The 22,672-nt window shown below is 36.6% G+C and overlaps 2 protein-coding genes across 2 annotated transcripts in view; both read right to left on the minus strand.

Annotated features, from left to right (window-relative positions):
* Window positions 1-611: 611 nt before the first annotated feature.
* LOC127849038 (vitrin-like) lies at window positions 612-8,358 on the minus strand. The gene is made up of 4 exons (XM_052381762.1): window positions 8,328-8,358; window positions 7,293-7,406; window positions 1,365-1,587; window positions 612-972 (listed from the first exon to the last, which is right to left on the minus strand). The coding sequence occupies exons 1-4, from the start codon at window positions 8,356-8,358 to the stop codon at window positions 612-614; spliced, it is 729 nt and encodes a 242-aa protein (XP_052237722.1).
* Window positions 7,293-22,672, minus strand: part of LOC127847186 (uncharacterized) — a 107,232-nt gene continuing 91,852 nt past the window's right edge. The window contains exons 51-58 of the mRNA XM_052378909.1: window positions 22,381-22,571; window positions 20,708-20,845; window positions 18,898-19,011; window positions 18,175-18,340; window positions 14,464-14,630; window positions 13,730-13,807; window positions 12,915-13,069; window positions 7,293-7,406 (exon numbers count right to left, since the gene is read on the minus strand). Coding sequence (XP_052234869.1) covers window positions 12,969-13,069; window positions 13,730-13,807; window positions 14,464-14,630; window positions 18,175-18,340; window positions 18,898-19,011; window positions 20,708-20,845; window positions 22,381-22,571 — 955 coding nt within the window. The 3' untranslated portion in view covers window positions 7,293-7,406; window positions 12,915-12,968. The remainder of the gene's footprint in view (window positions 7,407-12,914; window positions 13,070-13,729; window positions 13,808-14,463; window positions 14,631-18,174; window positions 18,341-18,897; window positions 19,012-20,707; window positions 20,846-22,380; window positions 22,572-22,672) is intronic.

A 22,672-nucleotide genomic window follows, 5' to 3' on the forward strand; every position in this document is an offset into this window, starting at 1 on the left:
TATGATGAATTGTGTTATTAAACACACAATTGGTATGGCACGATAAAAAACAACAAGAAAATAATCTCAATGTCAGTGCATAGTCGGGTGTAAAAGACACAACTGTCATGAATTCTTTGTGATGACCATATATTGAATCACACGTTAAATATCAAACGTACTTACAAATACATATGCAAAAAAGCTAGAATACAAATCGATTACACAAAGCCCCGAATCATTTCATATATGTCATGCATTCGGGATTCAGAATTCTAAAAAAAATTGTAAAACAATGGGTTTTGATTTAATATCTAGAGCAATAACTCATTATTCTTTTACAGTTTTGGCACATCGGCCTAGCATTAATACATTGTGTTGCCTTAAACACCAACCACAAGTCTGCACCTAAAGCGTTCTGTCTCCCTATCTCACTCTCTTTCATTAAACAAACACAAATAAAAACGTCAAATAGCATAAAACCTTCTTTATAAATGCAGGGTCCTTACACAAGCAAAGAAAACCTATAAGAACGGAAACATTTGATTACATATTTACATATGCTCTTTACATGTCATAAAGCTTGAAAGTCAAGATAGAGAAAAATTCTTTCTAGAAACTACTACATTCACTTATTTTCCGAATTTTATTATATTCCCGTTCTTGCATGTTGTTTTAACGATATCTGCGGTGATGCCTTCCAGAGCGTCAAAATCTCTCACGGTGAAAACGTCGGTCGGGCTTGATGCCATGCGCTCTATCTCCGTCCTCTCGTTCAAATTGACACCAATCGAGATAATCCTTGCCCCCTTGTTCTTCACGGCCGTGGCAGCCGGAATCGTGTCGTCCTCATTTACATTCGCAACGCCGTCTGTGATGACAAAGATGATGTTCTCGGCATCGAAGCGATCACCAAGCTCTTCATGTGAAATCTCTTCGACGACTCGCAGGGCACCTGCCGTGTTAGTGTTTCCGGGACGGTAGCGTGTGTACCTACAAAAACACGAACACGTGTATATATGTGCTTGCATATTCACACATGCACTTTACATGCCAAAAAGCTTATAAAACATAAACAGACAGACATTTTATTAAGACTTGTACAAAAGTAAATCGTCTTCATACTTACATACTTGTATACGCATTACACATTAGTTTTTTCAAGTGAATTGGTATAACAACATAACATTATACAGTAGTCATTAAAGAATATAAATACAATAAAATACAACCCATCAAGGCGGTAATAAAACACATCAAACAGTATTATTTAGGATCGTATTCTTATAATCAAGGCTTCTTAAATATATATGCATACATTAGAACTTACTGATTTGTCACATGAAACTATTTTTTATTAATTTAGTGTGGATGGAAAAACTTACTTTACGGCGTTCTGGATGATCGGGAGGTCCTTGTAGCGACCCAGGGAGAAGACGATCTGGACCTCGGTACTGAACGTGACGAGGGAGAAACGGTTGCGGGCGTCCTTGCTACTGAACTCCTCGATGATAGACGTTACAAAGCGCTTGGCTGCTTCGAAGTTCTGGGATCCTACACTGTCGCTGCTGTCGAGCAGGAAGAAGATGTCCTTGTCAGAGACGCAGGCTGGAATGGAGACATTGACAAGGGTAAGTATGCAGTTTTGGGATTAAAACTATGAAGACTTTTTCTGGGAAAACTGGGCTTTTGCAGTCTAAACATGCAGATCAGGGATGACACTTTCCGCCTAAACTGGATGTTTGTTTTGCAGACCCTTCTTTTAATTTTGTCCATGAAAGCGGAAAGGGTAGTCCCTAATTATAGCTTTTGCGGTCTAACATGTAATTACACTTAACGCATATGAATTAAGTTCAGTTTTTCCAGAAGGAGACTTAAATGCAGTTTGGGATTAAAACTACTGTGTTTTGATAAGTCTGATTACTTTTAGTAAACGATTGGTTAGTTATGCAAATGTTATATTAAATGTTAGATTAAAGAGACAGTCTCCAAATTTGAAGACATTTTATAAAAGGGTAGTTATGCAGTTCGGGATTTCAACTATTTTATATAAGCTTCGCTCTGGGAACACAGATTTTAATGCATTTGCGTTAAGTCTTGTCCCATATTAGCCTTTGCAGTCAGCACATGCTAATCAGAGATGCCACTTTACGCCTAAAGGGGATTTCTTTTAGCAGAGACTTAATCTAAACGAAAAATCTATTAAAAATTCACATGCATGAAGCGCAGTTTTCTCCAAAGGAGGTTGATATGCAGTAAGGGATAAACACAGTTTTATGTTCAACGTAAGATTAAAGAGACAGTTTACAAATTGTTGGCTGAAAAATGTTCTACTTTCTTCTACATATTAGTTTCTTAAACATGGATTCGTAACGTCAAGATAGATCAAAACAGTTTGTTTGCTTAAGTGCTTTCATTGCAAGAGTTTTATTATATATTTTAGCTTACAGTGTAATTGTGAGCAATCAATTTTTTGTCAGTATGACAAATGACCCTATAAAACAAAGAAAAGGTTAAAAAAAAGTACACAAGCGAATGATACCAAATTAACAAATTATATCTAGCATATTGTAACATTACAATAACATGTGGACCATTTTTAGCTCACATGAGCACAACGTGCTCATGGTGAGCTTTTGTGATCGCCTTTGGTCCGTCGTCCGTCATGTGTTGTGCGGCGTCAACATGTGCCTTGTTAACACTTTATTGTTCAATCTTCATGAAATTTGGTCTAAAGATTGGTCTCAATAATATCTTAGATGTGTTCGAAATTGGTTACGTTTGCTTGAACAACATAGCTGCCAAGGCCCGGGGAATTTTTCCTTATATTGCTATATATGTCTATAGGAAAATCTTGTTAACACTCTAGAGGCCACATTTTTTGTCCGATATTCATGAAACTTGGTCAGAGGATTCATCCCAATTATATCTTGGACGACTTCAAAAATTATTTCGGTTGGTTGAAAAACATGGCCGCAAGAGGGTGGGACCTTTTTCCTTATATGGCTAACGAAAAACCTTATTAACACTTTGGAGGCCACATTTATTTTCCGATATTCATGAAACTTGGTCAGAAAATTTGTCCCAATAATATCTTGGACGAATTCGAAAATGGTAACCTTTGCTTGAAAAACATGGCTACCAAGGGGCGGGGCATTTTGCCTTATATGGCTCTAATAAAATATTGTTAACACTCTAGAGGCAACATATATTGTCCAATCTTTATGAAACTTGGTCAGAAGATTCATCCCAATAATATTTTGGACCAGTACAAAAATGATGCCCGTTGGTTAAAAAACATGTCCGCCAGCGGGCGGGACATTTTTCCTTATATGACTATAGTAAAACCTTGTTAACACTCTAGATGCCGTATTAATGTTCCGATCCTCATGAAACTTTGTCAGAAAATTTGTCCCAATGATATCTTGGATGAGTCGAAAATGGTAACCTTTGCTTGAAAAGCATGGCTGCCAAGGGGCGGGGCATTTGCCTTATATGGCTAAATATGGCTATAGTAAAGTCTTGTTAACACTCTATTTATTTTCCAATCTTCACGAAACGTGGTCAGAACATTCATCCCAATCATTTCTTGGCCGAGTACGAAAATGATGCCCGATGGTTAAAAAACATGGCCACCAGGGGGCGGGCATTTTTCCTTATATGGCTATAGTTAAACCATGTTAACACTCTAGAGGCCACATTTATTTTCCTATCTCACCGTCTATCATCACCACCGGAAATAGATAACCAGCGAAGCGAAAGTAAACATCACGCAAGAGATTGTGCTCGTGAAAAGAATAAGTTTTACCATTTTTATCGCGAACGTTTTCAAAAAACTGTGTGACAAATTAATAGTGAACATATCAAACTTATATCGTAAGTAGATGGAGTTCTTTATAAATACATTCGTGTATTGAAATAGATCAATCATCAGCTACCTGGTACCGAAAATTAAGTTCATTGGGACATCTTTTTTCCTTTTGTCCGAGGAAAATATAATAATTTTGCCGAATTGTTCAATGGTGTGCAAATAGAATTATAGAAACTATCGGTTTTTGCAAGCTTCAACCCAAAAATCAGGTAAGTATGCAAATGTTTGGCTAAAATATAAACTTCGTTGTGTACGGCAAATAGAACCTGACGTGTACGGCGTATAGCAAAATAAAATTAAATTGTGTACGGCAAATAGTTTTGAGTTTGTAAGGGAAAATTTTCGCAAATACGTGACCATCTTGGTATAAAACAAATAAATACAATTATATTCTTTACGATGAGACCGTTTATGGCCAAAGAATACGTCTTATGCATTGTTGAAATTTATAAATATGTTTTGTATTACGGGCACCAGTTACATAGAGAAAAAACAGGTTACTGTCTGATCTTTTTGTAATATATCAGGCAAGGCTTAGAATAATATAAAGGCGAGGCTAAGGCTTAGAATAATATAAAGGCGAGGCAAGCCTTGCCTGATATATTACAAAAAGATCAGACAGTAACCTGTTATTCTCTATATATCAGGAAGATATCAATGCGGTGGTATGATATTCGATCGACCATTGTTCAGTCCGTATTTTAGTTTAGTACGAGTCTAGTGTATTTCATCGTAGTTATGTTTTAAAATCAAGATAAATCGATAAAATATTTACTTACAAGTGCATTCCAATCAGGATTTGATATACAACTCGTGTAATTATTGGATCTCGGGTTACTGTCTGTTCGCAGCGTTGTAGCGTTCAACCGCAAACTCACATGGCGTCGCCATTGTTTTAATTTCAGCACATAAGCTGTGTTTGCGTATTAATTCGGGGGGCAATACAAAGTTAAAAATTAAGATTTATACATCATTAAAAAGGGCAAAAGTCCGACTTTAAAATATATATGTACATTGAATAAATAGTTTATAAAAATCATTTTAAGTTGCGACAACTTTGGCCAATACGCTGCAACTATTCGCCGTACATGACTTTAACTATTCACCGTACACGACTTTTGTCATAAACAACTATTCGCCGTACACTATATTTATTTCAATTTAATAGATTTCCACGAATAATAATCAATCCAAGACAAAAAATAGCTTTAAGATGGTATATATTGCCTATAAGAATAGGGAATATACATGTACTCCATACCCGATGGCAAACCATGTAATCATGAACGAAAAGCTGCTTCTTCGAGAAGTTCCAATTTCAACCCAATTCCAAGCAGTCATAACTTTGTGTAAATAACGCTTCATTAATAAGAATTGCAAGATACACATTTTAAAATATATTAATCTTTCTGTAAGATGCCTAACATGCACTGGTTATCCAGGAGCGAGTTATTATTAGATATGTTAGGTAAATACTGACTGCTCTCCATGGTTGGTTGGTTTACTTTCGCTTCGCTGGTAAACTATTTCCGGTGGTGATGATAGACAGTGATCTTCATGAAACTTGGTCAGAAGATTTGTCCCAATGATATCTTGGATGAGTTCGAAAATTGTTTTGGTTTCTCTAAAAATATGACCACCAGGGGGCGGGGCATTTTTCCATATAAGGCTATAGATGGCTTTAGCAAAACCTTGTTAACACTCTAGAGGTCACATGTATTGTCCAATCTTCATGAAATTTGGTCAGATTGGTCTTATTGATATCTTGGATGAATTCGAAAATGGTTTAGTTTGCTTAAAAACATGGCTACCAAGGGGCAGGGCATTTTTCCTTATATGGCTAGAGTAAAATCTTGTTAAAACTCTAGGGGCCATATTTATAGTCCGGTCTTCATGACACTCGGTCAGAAGATTCATCCCAATAATATCTTAGACGAGTACAAAAATGATTCCGGTTGGTTGAAAAACATGGCCGCCACGGGGGCAGGGCATTTTTCCTTATATGGCTATAGTAAAACCTTGTTAACAGTCTAGAGGTCACATTTATTTTCCAATCTACACGATACTTGGTCAGGATATTTGTCCCAATAATATCTTAGATGAGTTTGAAAATGGTTTTGGTTGCTTTTAAAACATGGCCGCCAGGGGCGGGGCATTTTGACTTACATGGCTATATATGGCTTAAAGGGATCTTTTCACGCTTTGGTAAATTGACAAAATTGAAAAAAGTTGTTTCAGATTCGTAAGTTTTCGTTTTAGTTATGATATTTGTGAGGAAACAGTAATACTGAACATTAACCATGCTCTAATATAGCCATTATATGCATCTTTTGACGATTTTAAAACCTAAAAATTATAAAGCGTTGCAACGCGAAACGATTGAATAATTTGGAGAGTTCTGTTTTTGTCGTGAAATTTTGTGAAACTACGAAGATTGCTTATATAAGGTATAAAATACGTAATGAATGTGTACTCGGCGGAATAGCTCAGTAGGCTAAAGCGTTTTTACTTCAGGACTCTGGCAGGACTCCAGGGGTCACTGGTTCGAAACCTGCTCCGGGCAATGTTCTTTTCCTTTTTTTTATTTTTTTCTTGATTTTTTACTGGAGCTTTTACGATCCAATGTTTACATTTATCAATATAAAGCATTTAATGAATAAGTTTAAAAAATGCCAAAATCTGTGAAAAGGCCCCTTTAAGTAAAACCTTGTAAACACTCTAGAGGCCACATGTATTGCTCAATCTTCATGAAATTTAGTCAGGAGATTGGTATCAATGATATCTTGGATGAGTTTAAAAATGGTCACGTTTTCATGAAAAAACATCTATACCAATGTTCGGGGCATTTTTCCTTATATGGCTATAGTAAAACCTTGTTAACACTCTAGAGGCCACATTTACTGTCCGATCTTCATGAAACTTGGTCAGAAGATTCATCCCAATAATATCTTGGACGAGTTCGAAAATGATGCCGGTTGGTTGAAAAACATGGCTGCCAGGGGTTGGGGCATTTTTTCTTATATGGCTATAGTAACACCTTGTTAACAGGCTAAATGCCACATTTATTTTCCAATCTTCATGAAACTTGGTCAGAAGATTTGTCCCAATAATATCTTGTTATCTCAGGTGAGCGACTTTGGGCCTTTCAGGCCCTCTTGTTTTATATCTTTTCGTGGGTTGACCTATCCAGGAATTTAAAACAAACATACACAAATTACCAACGCAAACTTCCTGTTGAATTTTTTAGAAACGTACCAAGTAAAGTGTGCACAAAAAAACTACAAAATTTATACTGATCAATATAAATGACTTTACATCAATTCATTATTTTCAGCTTTCCCCGGTGGAAGCAGAACTTGACTACGAAGGAACACAGGAACTTTAAATGAAGCTAAGTGACATAAAAAACAATAAATTGCGATTAATTAAAAAATAATCTTACATTCGTTGCAGAACTCTCCACGGTAGCCAACGCGGCATTCACAGAACAGTCCGTTGATTCCTGGGACGCAGATGCCTCCATTCTTGCAGGGGTTATTTTCACATACGCTGGGGTCTACAGAAGTAGAAAAAAAATCGTCACAAACTTGTCAAATTGTACAAAAATGTCGCAAACTTTTTTTAATTGTGAAAAAATGAAGGGAGAGCACCGCCGTTCTTGCAAGGGTTCCTGTCACACACGCTCGGGTCTGAGGAAAAAAGCGTGCATTGAAACAGAAGATAAGAAATATTAACTAAAATGTGGTGGTAAAGGAAAGCATTCTAAGGAAAGCATTGTGGATGAAAAAGTGTGTTTAAGTTGGTGAAACACTGTATTATGTGAATTTGGAATGATACCTCAAACTTGGAATGGACATGATTGTGGTGATTGCTCAAACAAAACTGTTCATTCCATGATCTGTATGTTTTTTAAATGCTGCCAATATCTTAGTATAATATTGATAAGCACTTTTTCATAAACAGTTATGGTATTTTTTATCAGTTTTACTTCATTTATAAGTTGTGTGAATGTACATACGGACACGGTTTCACCTTTTTTAGGATTTACAAGTAAAATCCGATTTGATGTCCAGTTTTGTAGAATTTGAATTCATTTACATGATCCAATTTTATGTGTGTCTATTTTACTTAACCCTTTGCATGCTGGGAAATTTGTCGTCTGATAAAATGTCGTCTGCTGAATTTGTAAAATAAGCACTTTCTTAATTTTTTTTCAAAGAATACTATCAGAATAGCAAACAGTTTGGATCCAGATGAGACGCCACGTAGCAAACAGTTTGGATCCAGATGAGACGCCACGTTCTGTGGCGTCTCATCTGGATCCAAACTGTTTGCAAAGGCCTTTAAAATTCAGCTCCAGCGCTTTAAGGGTTAAAATGTTTCGTAATTAATAATCACATTTGGTAAAACTGGATATAATGCATTGTTGAAAAAACACAGTTTATTCCAAGATTGAGGTCTTACTCCAACCTCATACAATAGTGTGTTGTGACCAGAAATTCTACCATCGTTTATGGATGCCCCGATAAATTACACCGGACACGTATAGCAGTGTTAGATGGACAGTCATTTAAAAAGAACAGTAACTCTTAATATAGGGGAGCTGAGTTAGGGTTATTGTGCACTGCACATACCACAAAAAGTCCACCTTTGTTTCAATTTTCAAGTTGATACCTTTTAAGCTAACCTGAGCACAAATGTGCTCATAGTGAGCTTTTATGATTCCCTTTTGTCCGTTTTGGTTTGTCCGTCTTCAACAATAACCTTGTTAGCACTCTAAAGGCCTCATTCACAGTCCAATCTTCATGAAACTTGATAAAAACATTTGTCCCAATGATATAGTGGCAGTGTGCGAAACTGGGTCATGAGGGGTCAAAATCTGGGTAACTATTTGAAATTAAATCAAAACTTGTCAACACACTAGAAGTCACATTTATAGTCCAATCATCATGAAACTTGGTCAGAACAATGGTTCATATGATATCACGGCTAAGCTCGAAAATGGTTCTGGTTAGTTGAAAAACATAGCAGCCATTGGTCGGGGCAGTTTATATGGCTTAACTTAAACCTTGTTAAAATTCTAGAAGTCACAATTTTAGACCAATCAACATGAAACATGCCTTGGTCAGAACATTTGTTCTAATTATGTCTCATCCGATTTTGAAAATGGTTGTGGTTTATCAAATAGAAATGCCACCAGGGGGTCGGGTAGTTTTCCTTAGTGGGCTATAATCAAACCTTCTTTACACTCAATAAGTCACATTTTTAGTTTAATATATATAACCTGGTCAGAACACATCTTATGATGTCTAAGCTGAGTCATAAAATGGTTTCGGTTCGTTTAAAAATATGGGTCAAGTGGGCATGGCAGTTTTCCTAATATGACTATAGTAAAACCTTCTTGACAGTCTAGAGGTCACATTTTTGTCCAATCTTTACTGGATAACAAGAACCAAATAGATAATTAGTCAATATATATAATATAATATAGCCATTATATGCATCTTTTGACGATTTTAAAACCTAAAAATTATAAAGCGTTGCAACGCGAAACGATTAAATAATTTGGAGAGTTCTGTTTTTGTCGTTAAATTTTGTGAAACTACGAAGATTGCTTATATAACGTATAAAATACGTCATGCATGTGTACTCGGCGGAATAGCTCAGTGGGCTAAAGCGTTTTTACTTCAGGACTCTGGCAGGACTCCAGGGGTCACTGGTTCGAAACCTGTTTCGGGCAATGTTCGTTTCCTTTTTTAATTTTTTTCTTGATTTTTTACTGAAGCTTTTATGATCCACTGTTTACATTTATCAATATAAAGCATTTAATGAATAAGTTAAAAAAAATGCCAAAATCTGTGAAAAGGCCCCTTTAAGGTTTAATATGATTTGGTGGTTTCAACTACAAAAGAACCATGTGTTTCACAAAATATAATTATTTAAAAGTTTTAAGCTATTACTGCAAAACTAGCTTACAGAACAAATTTAAACACCAAGGACAGAACGAGTAAAAAAAAAAGCTTGCCCTTTCTTCAAAAGTCAAGCTCAAAAAAAGGGCAGCAACAGGTCTGGTGTACTTGAAATGCACTCAATGAGATTTACCTGCCTGTAAAGTTTCAAGTTGATACCTGTTTCAGTTTTCAATATAGTATTCTGGATAGATTTAAGTACAAAAAAAGCCATATTGTAAGAAAATCAAGGGCATTAACTCCAAATTTTCTTGTGAGATTTGGCTTGGACATATACCATGGACATCATTTTTATAATTAGTTGAAATTATATCACAAGCCAATTTCGAAATTGTGTGACAGATGGCAAGACGGACTGACCGACAGACCGACAACAACAATTCTATATCCCTCCACCTTTTGCGCAGGATAATAAACATTAACAGAAAATAAAGGGGGACAATCTGATTAAAACTGGTTGACTTAGAGAGCTCAAAACAAAAAGTTGAAATAGACTGACGGACGGACATTGCGGTAACTATATGTCTATCATAGCGGGGCGTTACAATCCAAGAAATGAGAATAGACTGACGAACAGACAGTGTGGTAACTATATGCCTATCATAGCGGGGCATTACAAGCCAAGAAGTGAGAACGGACAGTGCGGTAACTATATGCCTATCATAGTGGAGCATTACAAACCAAGATATGAGAACAGACTGATGGACGGACAGTGCGGTAACTATATGCCTATCATATTGTGGCATTAGAAACCAAGAAGTGGGAACGGACTGATGGACGGACAGTGCGGAAACTATATGCCTTTCATCGGGGGGCATTTAAAACCAAGAGGTGAGAATGGACTGATGGAATAAACAATGCGGAAACTATATGCCTCTCTTCGGGGACATAAACAACATTTTGGTAACGTTAAATAAAATTATACTTTGTGAGATATCGTTTGATTCCACTCAACTAAATTAACTGTGCATTCAGTGCGTACAATAATGCACTGTTTTGGAAGCAGTTCCGGAATGTTGTATTTTGACAGCTTTTTATATACAGAGACAATATAATCCATGTTTTTTGATGACAAATCATGGTATATGAGCCTCATTCTGGGAAACTGGTCTTAATGAATGTGCACAAAGTATCCTACCAGATAAGCTTGCACAGTCCACACAGCCTAATCAGGGACAACACTGTCCGCCTAAACCTGATGTTTGCTAAAAAGAGACTTCCTTTAAACGAAACGTACCATACAAAAGGAAAGTATTGTCCCTGATTATTCTGTGCAGACGTCACAGGCTAAAATGAGACGACACTTTACTCACGTGCATTAAGCCCCGCTTTCCCAGAACAAGGCTCCTTTGAACTGACAATATAATACATGCAATTAATGGTACACCTTTATTAAAAACAAGAGCTGTGTTTGTGAAACACAATGCCCCTTACTGCGCCGCTTTAAAGCCATAGATTTGCCTTTGAAGAATGACCGTGACCTTTCACCACTCAAAACGTGCAGCTCCATAATATACACATGTATGCCAAGTATCAAGTTGCTATCATAAATATTGCAAAAGTTATGACCATATGTTAGAGTTTTGGGACAGACACGCGCATACAATGACAGACAGACAGACAGACACATACAATGACAGACAGACCAAAAACAATATACACCCGATCATTCAATTAGGGGGCATAACAATCTTTCATATTTCTAAATGACAAATAATCATACATTGTATGTAAACTTGTATATTGCATATTATTTTAGTTTTAACTTATATTCATTTTAGACCAAGTACATTGAAAGCCTTGGGTGTATTGACACTCTGTCAAGGAAAGCTGCAAATGAATTTTATCAATTTGTCAAGCGCTAGGCAGTACATGTGGGAGTGTTAATATGCTAATATAAATGTGACATTTGTTTCTAAAATTCTGTCTTAATGGTAGGTGTTCACAGATTTTGACATTTGTTTTAATGTGTCATTAAATGCTTAAAATTGATAAATGTAAAAATTGGAGCTATAAATCTCCAGTATAAAGTAAGAATAATATTAAAGAAATAAAAAAAAAGTTTAAAAGCCCAAACCTGGGCTTGAACTACTGACCCTTTGAGTAAAAGACTAGCACTTAAACCACTCGGCCATCTGTGCTTTTAATTTAATCATCTATTTTATACTGTATATTACAGCTTTTTGCATGTAGTGAAGTTTGTCATTAAATTCTTGAAATTGATAAATGTTAGCATAGGAACTAAATATCTCAAGTAACAAAACAAGAACACAATTAAAGAATGAAAAAAATTAATCCTCAACCTGGCTCGAACCAATGACTCTTGAAGTAAAAAGTATAACACTTAAACTACTCGGCCATGCGTGCTCATGTAGTGAAGGGTGTATTTTATAGCAATCCAGGTAGTGTAACAAAATATAATGATAACAACAAAACTCACCAAATCATTCAACGAAAAAATGCAAAGCTGAAATATTTTTTATTTTAATTTTGTCAATTTACCAAACCGTGAACAGGTCCATTTAAGTCAGGCATATGTTCCAATCCTCTTCCACCATGAAAACAAGTCTATTATCAGGAAACATAGGCAGTCAAAGATGTGTGATTTATGTTTTATACCTCTCTTTTTTTACAAGCTTACAGGTGTTTTTGAAAAAAAGAGAAAGCTTATGAGATAAATATTAGGTTCCACACATTGGGAAAAAGAGATCTTAATGCAAGTGCGTCAAGTGTCGTCCCATATTAGCCTGTGCAGTCTGCACAGGCTAATCTGGGATTAATCTAACACACATGCATTAGGCCCCATTTTCCCAGAGCGAGATTCATATCCATTGTCCTTAAAGTACATTTTATTTGTGAACGAGGAGATTGCGGTGGCGTAATAGATATGGTACGGCCTAGCGATCAGGAGGTCAAGGGTTTGTTCAACACTGTGGGAGCGTTCTTTTGATCACCTCCAAAGACAACAACTACTTTTTGGTTTATAATGCCCCACTATAATGGTTCAACCCAGGCCCAAGACTCATTAAATAGTAAAATTGCGTCGATGCTCCAGAGGAGCCCTGCAATTAATGAGAAGAACAGATAACTCTTACCCCTGCACGTGGCTCGCACGATGTTGCTCGATACGTATGGAGAGGGCGGTGTAGTCACGCAGCAAGAAGGCGTTCTTGGAGGCGGGGTTGCTGGCTATGCCGCTTGATCTCCGTCGAGTCAAAATCACCGACGCCGACGGCGTAGATATGTACACCTTTAACGACATGAACAACAGGTGAAACACTGTTAATTGAATTATTATGTATTTCTTGTAGGGAGCTTGAGTGACACCTATGTATTACAAAGAAAATGCCTGATTTATACAAGTTAATTGGACATTCTTGAAAGTGCCATTTTCTTATTTATAACTTTTAACAAGCATAATATTACTGACAGACAGTCTGTTGTATTCAATATGTAATAAGCAAAGTATACTGTATTATACCAGTCTCTCTTTGTTTTAAATTTTCTTACATTTAACAAACAACTTATAGATCAAAAGTTTAAAATGTAAATTTCTGTGTCAATTTTAAACATGTTAAAGGAGGGGGATTAATAGAGGGTTGTGTCTTTAGGCAGCCTTTCGTCTGTAAAATTGACAAGTTGAGCGCCTCCCTACCTTTGTTTTTAATTATTTTTTCCTCAACAATTATGGACATTGTATAGGACTGGGGGTCATTTTAAAGAAGACATAATATTTCGTCAGTTCACTTGAAAAGTTGAGGTCCAACAAACCTTTGTCTTTAATTAGTTTGGCCTCTACAATTTGGACATCTGATAGGACGAGGGGGGGGGGGGGTAGGGGCGGGGGGGGGATGGTAATATTAAGGGGCCTATTTTGGCCTTACAAATGATAAGTCGAGGGCCAACATACCTTTGTCTTTCATCAGTTTTGCCTCTACAAGTGTCTGGTCAGGGTTCACATTGGACACACCGTCGGTCAGGACGACCACTGAAAAAAGAGAAATGTACGTTATAGTGTTATTGTCTTTAAACACTATTACATGGACAAATACAAACGAAATGAAACTCATCTTCCATATCTCTACTATTGGAGCATAAAGTGGAATCTCGCTACGAAGAGACTTTCTTTAAACATAAAATATAAAGCGGAAAGTGTCGTCCTTGATTAGCCTGTGCGGACTCCACGGGCTAATCTGGGACGACACTTTAAGCACATGCATTAAACCCCCTTTTTACAGCTTATATAGTAATTAGGAGGCCGATTATGTGATTTCTATATCAGTGTGTTTTTATGAATCATATGCTATGTATGTATTGCTATGTATTGCACCTGTTTATGTTTAATTATTTTTAACTGGCTGGATAGCTTAGCTACAACCTGAATATATGAGCCGTGCCTTGTGAAAAGGGGGTTAAATGCATGTGCGTTAAGTGTCGACCCAGATTAGCCTGTCAAGTCCGCACAGGCTCATCGGGGACGACACTTTCCGCTTGTATGATATTTTTTGTTAAATGACAGTTTCCTTCTTAGCAAAAATCCAATTTAGGCGGAAGTTTTCGTCCCTGATTAGTCTGTGCGGACTGCTTGAAGCACGTTCATTCAACCCCCTTTTTACAGTGCAAGGCCCATATCTATATACTAACAGAAGTCCTGAATCTCTTTGCGGTCCCCATTTTGCCCGTTGAAGTAGTGTTCGCGGATCATTCGGAGTCCCTCGGCAGTGTTCGTGTTACCGTACTCGTAACTGATGCCCTCGATGGCGTTCTGTAGTTGGAACAGGTCCTGGTACTTGTTCATGAAGAAACCGTGCCTGAAAATTGGTAGAAATGACGGGAAAATAATGTAGAAAGAGCTGTTGTTAAGAAAGGTCTAAATGTTGCAGGTAGACATGGCGGGAAAATAATGCGGAGTGTGCGGTGTCTGATAAGGGGTAAAATGTTCCAGGTAGAAATGACGGGAAAAATAATGCCGCATGTGCTGTGTTTAAGAAAGGTAAACATGTTCCATGTAGAAATGACGGGAAAAATAACCGAAGAATGAGCATTGTTTAATATAAGTCAATATGCATGATGAACAATCAGGATCGAATATAGGATAATGTGACGTCACGAGAACATAAGGGTCAATAAGCAATGCCAAACAAATGGAAACATCAATTGACCTAAAGTTAATAACGCATTTAATGATAAGACAAGATATATAGAATAATAAAAATAAAGGGTATACATATATACAATATGCAAAGGGTCAACCAGACATGACACATGTTAGGTAAACCTCAATGGTAAAATAGATTTACAAGAGCGTGAATAAAACAACAGTTACCATCTCAAGATATTGATTCTCACAGATTCTTGTTGCAAGTCTAACTAAACTTTTGCTTAGCAACCAACTGTCAAGAAAAAGCACACCAAACAATCTAAACGACCTTTGTAAATCGACAATATGATTACACCAAACAAGAAGCAAAAAGAAAACATGTTTTACAAACAAAAACAAAACACAAAATGAAAAACTAGTAATGTTGAACAAAAAAGGCAAGCAATTTAGCCAATTAAGCAATATTGAATTGTTTTTATAACAAACTGCAATGTTAATAAATGCAAAAGGAGCCTCATGTATAAATTATTTAATTACCATATTTTATCGCGAATAAGAGTTAATGTCAACAATCCAAACAGTCAGGTTATTGCACTGTCAAAAAAAGCTTCAGGATTAAAGGCTTTCAAATGAATACAAACACCAATGATGACACACTTATGACAGGCGATATAAAAGGAATAATTCTTACGGTGCTTGGGATCTGAAATACCAATCATGATATGGCATTTATAGACGATGACAGAACTAAAATGTAAGCAAGAGCTCCGCGGTCGGAGAAAGATGCCCCCCCCCCCCCCCTTAAAAAAAAACAAAAACAACAGGGCCTTGACACCAATTACTCAATCCTTGATGCTGTATTGAACGGAAACCAATTTAAGACTTAATGTCACAGTAACCTTGACCTTTGAACTAATGGCCCAAATTTCAATAGGGGTCATGTACTGTCCAAGACCAATGCACATGTGAAGTATCAAGCCAATCTGTCAATTCTTTGACGAGTTATTGATCGGAGACGATTTCCACACTTATTGTTACATTGACCTTGACCTTTGACCTAGTGACCCCAATGTTAATAGGGGTCATATACTGTCCAAGGCCAATGCACAAGGCAAGTATCAAGCCAATCGGTCAATTCGTTGACAAGTTATTGATTGGAAACAATGTTCCCACTTATTGTGACAGTGACCTCTACCTCTGACCTAATGAACCAATTTTCACAAGGAGTCATTTACTGTCCAAGGCAAATGAACATGTGAAGTATCAAGCCAAATTGTCAATTTGTTGAAGAGTTATTGATTATAAACAAGTTTAACACTTATTGTGACAGTGACATTGACCTTTGATCTACTGACCTCAATTACAATAGGGGTCATCTACTGCCCAATGCCAATGCACATGAGAAGTATCAAGTCAATCAGTCAATTCGTTGACGAGTTATTGATCGCAAACGAACTGGTCTACCGACAGACACACCGACTGACCGACCCTCATCCAGCAAACCAGTATACCCCCTCTTCTTCTAAAGGGGGGGGGGGCATTAAAACGTAACAGTTGTCAATTAGACATCGATGCCCATACATTACACTTCCGCCCCAAAACTCCACGTGCGTCATTATGACTGATTCGTAATGTAAACCCCCCACGGCTCTTTAAGGCAACAAGTTCGCATTGTGAACTGCATAAAAGTGCAGAAGTAAAAATGAAGCATTCCAAAGTTTCCACAAATGCATATGCAGTGAAACAAAATGATTTCTTATGTTTTTCTTAGTGTACAATCAAGTTTAGAAAAGTCATGTGAAAGGCATGTGAAGGAAGCGGTTAAAGTTTGCAAAAAAACAATTAAATCAGATGAGGAATTAAGAATCTGGTCCCTTGTTAAGATATTTACTGACATCCCATATACCAACAGTACAAATATTAACACATAATATACATATTTTTTATCATTAAACTTTTTGTATACTCTGCATTATCAATTTTATTATAAAATGCAATTCAGCACTTACTACTTAATTTTCTTATGTGAAATATAAAAAATATATTATGATAAATGATATTCACACTTATATTCCACATTAATTTAGTGTGTATGGTACAGGCTTGTATTGTGTCGTTGTTGTAAAATACTTGAAGTAAAACACAATTAATTTTGTATATGAACGTATGATGAATGTACGACAAATATTTGTATGTACCCATCAAGTTGCTGAACATGAAATACTTTGTTTATTAAACACTTAATACTTTATGAAAAGATTTGTATGTAAGTATTTAATTTTTTACGTATGTGTGTTATATTCTACAGAAAAAATAAAATTTTGCACTGGAAAAAAAACATTATATGCCTCATTTGCTAGTGTATAATTATGGTGTATGCAAAGCTATCTGGTGGTTCCGGGTTTGATCCCGACTCTGTGAGCATTCACAAGATCCGCGCGTCCCACGTGCACGGTATTCAACCTCCATTTGGGGAAAAACAGTATTGGTGTAATAGAATTCACTCATAAATGTACGTTCACTTTGTGAAGAAAACAGACCTTATTGTTTCACTTATTTGCAATTAAGTTTGCTAATATGCTAAGAGATTTATTAAAATTTTTGTGACAATCACTTGACCAGCGGAAACAAATTGGTTTAGTAGCTACTCAGAACATGTATCTTAAGTTGATATGTCTATGTTGTTAATATCTGTTAAAAAGTAGATCAGTATACAGCAACCTCCTGTCATTTAGTTATACAATAAATGTATTGGAAATTTGCTTATAAACACGGGCTTGTAACACCAATACAAATGCCATTGAGTTACCCAGTGTTAATTTTAGACATATTTTACATAATGCACTTTAAAAAACGGACCTTGGTACTGAAATAATAAAAACAACCACATGTCATTTAGCGATCTTAGGTACCATATTTCCCAGGGTATACGTTGCGCCAGAGTAGAAGATGCATTCCATACTTTCCAACATTTTTTAAATTCAATCCACATATAAGACGCACTCAAGTATAACACGCACATAAACTACCAGGGGTGTGGGCTCTTCATTTTTTTTACATTTGTCATTTCGCACATGAAAATTATTGTTCTCCTCCCAGGAATATCTAAGTAAATTATTGCCAGGTAAAAAAAAACGGATCATTTTCTAGCATGCATTTATATATATGCTTTCTTTTTTAACCTAAAAACTACGATTTTATAAAAAAAACTACCCCATATCACCACCAAAACAATAGCGCACAAACATTATTACCTGCTCTTGCTGCTGTAGGTGGCGAGACCAATCCTGGAGGCGTCTCGACCAATCTGGAGGTCGCTCACCATTCTGGTCACAAACTGCTTGACATTCCGGAAATCCACGTGGCCGACACTTCCACTAGAGTCCAGCAGGAACACAATGTCGGCACGTGCGTTGCATTCTGGGGGGGGGGAAAATGATTTATAAGACGCATGATTATAAATGTAAATATATGTATTTGTATGCGTACTTTTATGCGTACCTGTGAAACAAATACATTTACTGCATTTTGCCAACCAATTTCAATCAATAATGAATTTATTTGTTGAAGTGTTCTTTTGTACAACAAATGAAATAAATAAGGAAATGCGGAGAGCAAAATTATAGCATATGTTGTTTTTCAGATTTTAAGTGATTATAAAATGTGCAATGAATAAATTCTGTGAATGAAGTGAGCTATTTTCAGATTTTCATTGCAATAATATGTTTAGACAACAAACATTGAATTCTGGGAACGGAACAAATGCTGTGATTTTCTTAGATCATCATCAATTACATTGTGGGAATGTCAATAGTTCATCACTTAGCATTAAACAATCAGTAACTGTTTTCGCAGTATCTACCTGCGTATCCAACTCCACATTCATAGTAGACTATTTGGAGAATAGATCACATTATTTTCTTAACATTGTTTAATATTTCATCACTATAAAGCATCAAACAAAATTGATCACTTACTGTTCTCACAGTATCTTCCAGCGTATCCGACGCCACATTCGCAGTAAAAGTCTCCACCCACTCTGAGGCACTTGCCGCCATTTCGGCACGGGTTCTCCGCGCACAGGTTCTCGTCTAGGAAGAATGGAACAATCTTATTACATACATAAACAGAGAATATTCGTCATAATCATATTGTTTAAACAAGGTTTATGACCGTTTTTTTTAAAATGCCATCTGTTATTTATGTTTTGCCCTTTATTCGACTTTTCGCCAAAAATTAGATATTCCAACCGTACTCTAATGTCCACCTGTAATTTTGCCCCCCCCCCCCCCGCCACTTCACCTCATTACATATTTTGCCCCCTTTTTCCGACCGGATTCTTCCCGAAATCATCCTTCTTAAATTCATGTATAGAACAATAGCCCCAGAAAACATTTTTGCTAAAAGAATTTAGTTTCCGATTTCCTTTAACGGGCGAACAATTTTGTACAGGTATCTCTAGAAAGCACAGAAAAGGACACCCAACTTCACATGTAGCCCATATTTATCATTTTAAATCTAAAACAAATGTCAAAAAGGTCTTGTCCGTGTCTGCTGAAAATGATATGAGCAGCTCTCTGTGAAAAGGGGGCTTAATGCATGAGCGTATAGTGTTGTTGTATATTAGCCGTCTAGAAGAGACATTCTAAAAACGAATAATTCCATAAAATAAGAAAGTATGGTCCATGTTAGGCTGTGCAAACTGCACTGGCTAATCTGCAATAACAAATGATTGACATGCATTTAGCGCAGTTCTCCCAGAAAAACCGGAAAATCCATTTCAGGCGGAAAGTGTTGTCCCTGATTAGCCTTTGCAGACTGTAACGAAACTTTAAGCACAAACCTTAAACCCCAATGTACCAGAATAAAGGTCTTATATAAACACAAATGAAAATATGTTATAAATTACTAATTAGTTGATAGTATTTCCGAAAATAAATAGAAAGAGACATATATCTAATAAAAAAGGCATAATGAAAGCTAGTTTAAGCGTTGGGCATTTATCCACCTACCCTCACACATGAACTGCACATTTATTCACCTACCCTAACACATAAGTTGCACATTTATCCACTTACCCTCATACATCAACTGCACATTTATCCACTTACCCTCAAACTTGAACTGCACATTTATCCACCTACCCTCACACATAAACTGCACATTCATCCACCTACCCTCACACATGAACTGCACATTTATCAACGTACCCACGCACATTAACTTCATATTTATCCACCTACTCTCACACATGAACTGCACATTAATCCACCTACCCTCACACATAAACTGCACATTTATCCACCTACCCTCACACATGAACTGCACATTTATCCACCTACTCTCACACATGAACTGTACATTTATCCACCTACCCTCACACATGAACTGCACATTCATCTACTTACCCTCGCACATGAACTGCACATTTATCCATCTACCCTCACACATGAACTGCACATTTATCCACCTACCCTCACACATGAACTGCACATTTATTCACCTACCCTCACACATAAACTGCACATTCATCTACTTACCCTCACACATGAACTGCACATTCATCTACTTACCCTCACACATGAACTGCACATTATCCACCTACCCTCACACGACATTTATCCACCTACCCTCACACATGAACTGTACATTTATCCACCTACCCTCACACATGAACTGCACATTTATCCACCTACCCTCACACATGAACTGAACATTTATCCACCTACCCTCACACACGAACTGAACATTTATCCACCTACCCTCACACGACATTTATCCACTTACCCTCGCACATGAACTGCACGATCTTGTCGGCAATTAGCTCCAGATCCGTGGTCTCGTTGGTAAACATCGCGGTGTCACGGAAGGGCATGGATACAACAGACTTCATGTACTCTTGTTCGTCAGCAGTAAGACCCATGCCTGAGGGTTGAGGAATGTTTTGTGTTTAAATATGCTCTTAACGCTTAAACGACCGAAATGTGAAAGTAAATAAATCATTACTATGCCATAGGGATGTGTTGCAAGTTATGTGTTGAAATGGTCTAAATGCTAAATTGACAGAAGTATAAAGTTAAATAAATCCTTAACAACGTGTACGATAAAACAGTGTTTAATTACTTGGTCATAATTTGTTCGTGAAATGTGCCAATAAGATCCCTGCCTAAGGGTTGGGGCATGTTATGTTTTGAAATTTTCTAAATCCTCAACCATTTCCCGCTTAGATATGCACTTCGACGACTTTGTAATTCCTCAGATCATCAAATTAAATTAAAACCTTTTTTTAATGGATTCAACTATTAAAGGCTTCATTTCAAACCCCTAAGGTACTGATGAACAGCAAGCAGCATGAAACCTGAACAGACGGCGAGTTACTCGCTGGCTGTTCTTGTTTTATGCTGGTTCCATATACCGGTAGTCATTTTCAATTTGGTTCTGAGTGGAAAAGGGTTAACTGACCGAAATATAAAATTCAATACATTTTTAACAAATCATAAATGCTTACCATTTGTTCATGAAGTTCAAAATAATCTCAATCATTCAGATGACCAAAATAAAATATTAAATTAATCATTAATAAATCGTACATGTATAACGTAATAGTTTGAATGACTCGTATAGTTACTATTCACTATTTCTTCATGATTTCAAAACAATTTATTGTTAACAGTAGTTGTTTGTTTTGGCATACAATGGTCAGCTACAAACCAGCGGTCCATTACGTAAACTTTTAACTGCCTTTCAATGCTAATGGCATAACAAAAAATCTGATGAATCAAGTCATAATGTTCACTTAATCAAAACAACTATTTAATCGTACAAATAATTTTCCAGCAGCAAATAGGCGGTCAAGAAAATATTGTAAGAATTTTTTATATGAAAGATAATCTGATGTACTGACTCAAGTATGTTTAACCCATTTATGCCATGTGGACTCTCCAATCCTTCTAAATTGGATCACTTTATTTCCAAACTTAGGGATGTCTAGTATATTCATTTCTATATTTAGAATATTTCTTACAGAAATTCCTTTGAACAAATAGCGCAGACCCTGATGAGACGCCGCATCATGCGGCGTCTCATATGGGTTTACGCTGTTTGCCAAGGCATTTTTTAGGCATAAATGGGTTAATAACAAAATGTGATCGTTTATACATATTTGCAGTTGATAACAAAGGCCGTTAGCTCAAAACTGTAATTGACAGTTAAGGTAAGATTCTGTCAACTTCAACCAGAAATAAAAATAATTTTAAACAACAGTATTATCAATAATGAAACTTATTTAAGCATACTTTTTTTTACAATTAACACATATGTAAGGGTAAACAATTAAATCACATAAATAACTTGATCAAAAAATTAACTGGCAATTAAAATTTAAGCAACCAGACCAAACTGTTTATTATGTATACTTTCTAACGAAAACATTAAAATGGTTAACAACAGGCGCATCGTACCGACGCCGAGGATTCTGGTGCCGTCGATCTTCAGCTTGTTGGCCTCCGTCAAGATCTTCTCTTCATCCCTCATGCTCTTGGTGACCAGGATCATGTAGTCAGGCTTCTCTCTGCTCTCCCCGCGGCCCTTGAAGATGCGGAATGCGGCCTTGGCGAGGGCTTGGGCGGGCTCAGGGTCACCTCCGTGTACTCTGCGTTTTTACATTAGATAATTGAATATTTCTGAAAATAATTGAGTTTCCTTCTGTAAGCAGAGAACAGTGTCTTTTGATTTTTATTACATTTAGCGCAT

This window comes from Dreissena polymorpha, chromosome 10, assembly GCF_020536995.1.
Source record: "Dreissena polymorpha isolate Duluth1 chromosome 10, UMN_Dpol_1.0, whole genome shotgun sequence".
NCBI lineage: Eukaryota > Metazoa > Mollusca > Bivalvia > Myida > Dreissenidae > Dreissena > Dreissena polymorpha.

Coding starts and splice junctions, on each gene's coding strand:
- LOC127849038 (XM_052381762.1), bottom strand. CDS start 8,358: ATGGTAGAATTTCTGGTCACAACACACTATT. Junction 7,407..8,327: donor TCTGGTCACAACACACTATT/GTATGAGGTTGG, acceptor CTACTTCTGTAG/ACCCCAGCGTATGTGAAAAT. Junction 1,588..7,292: donor TGGAGAGTTCTGCAACGAAT/GTAAGATTATTT, acceptor TCTCCATTCCAG/CCTGCGTCTCTGACAAGGAC.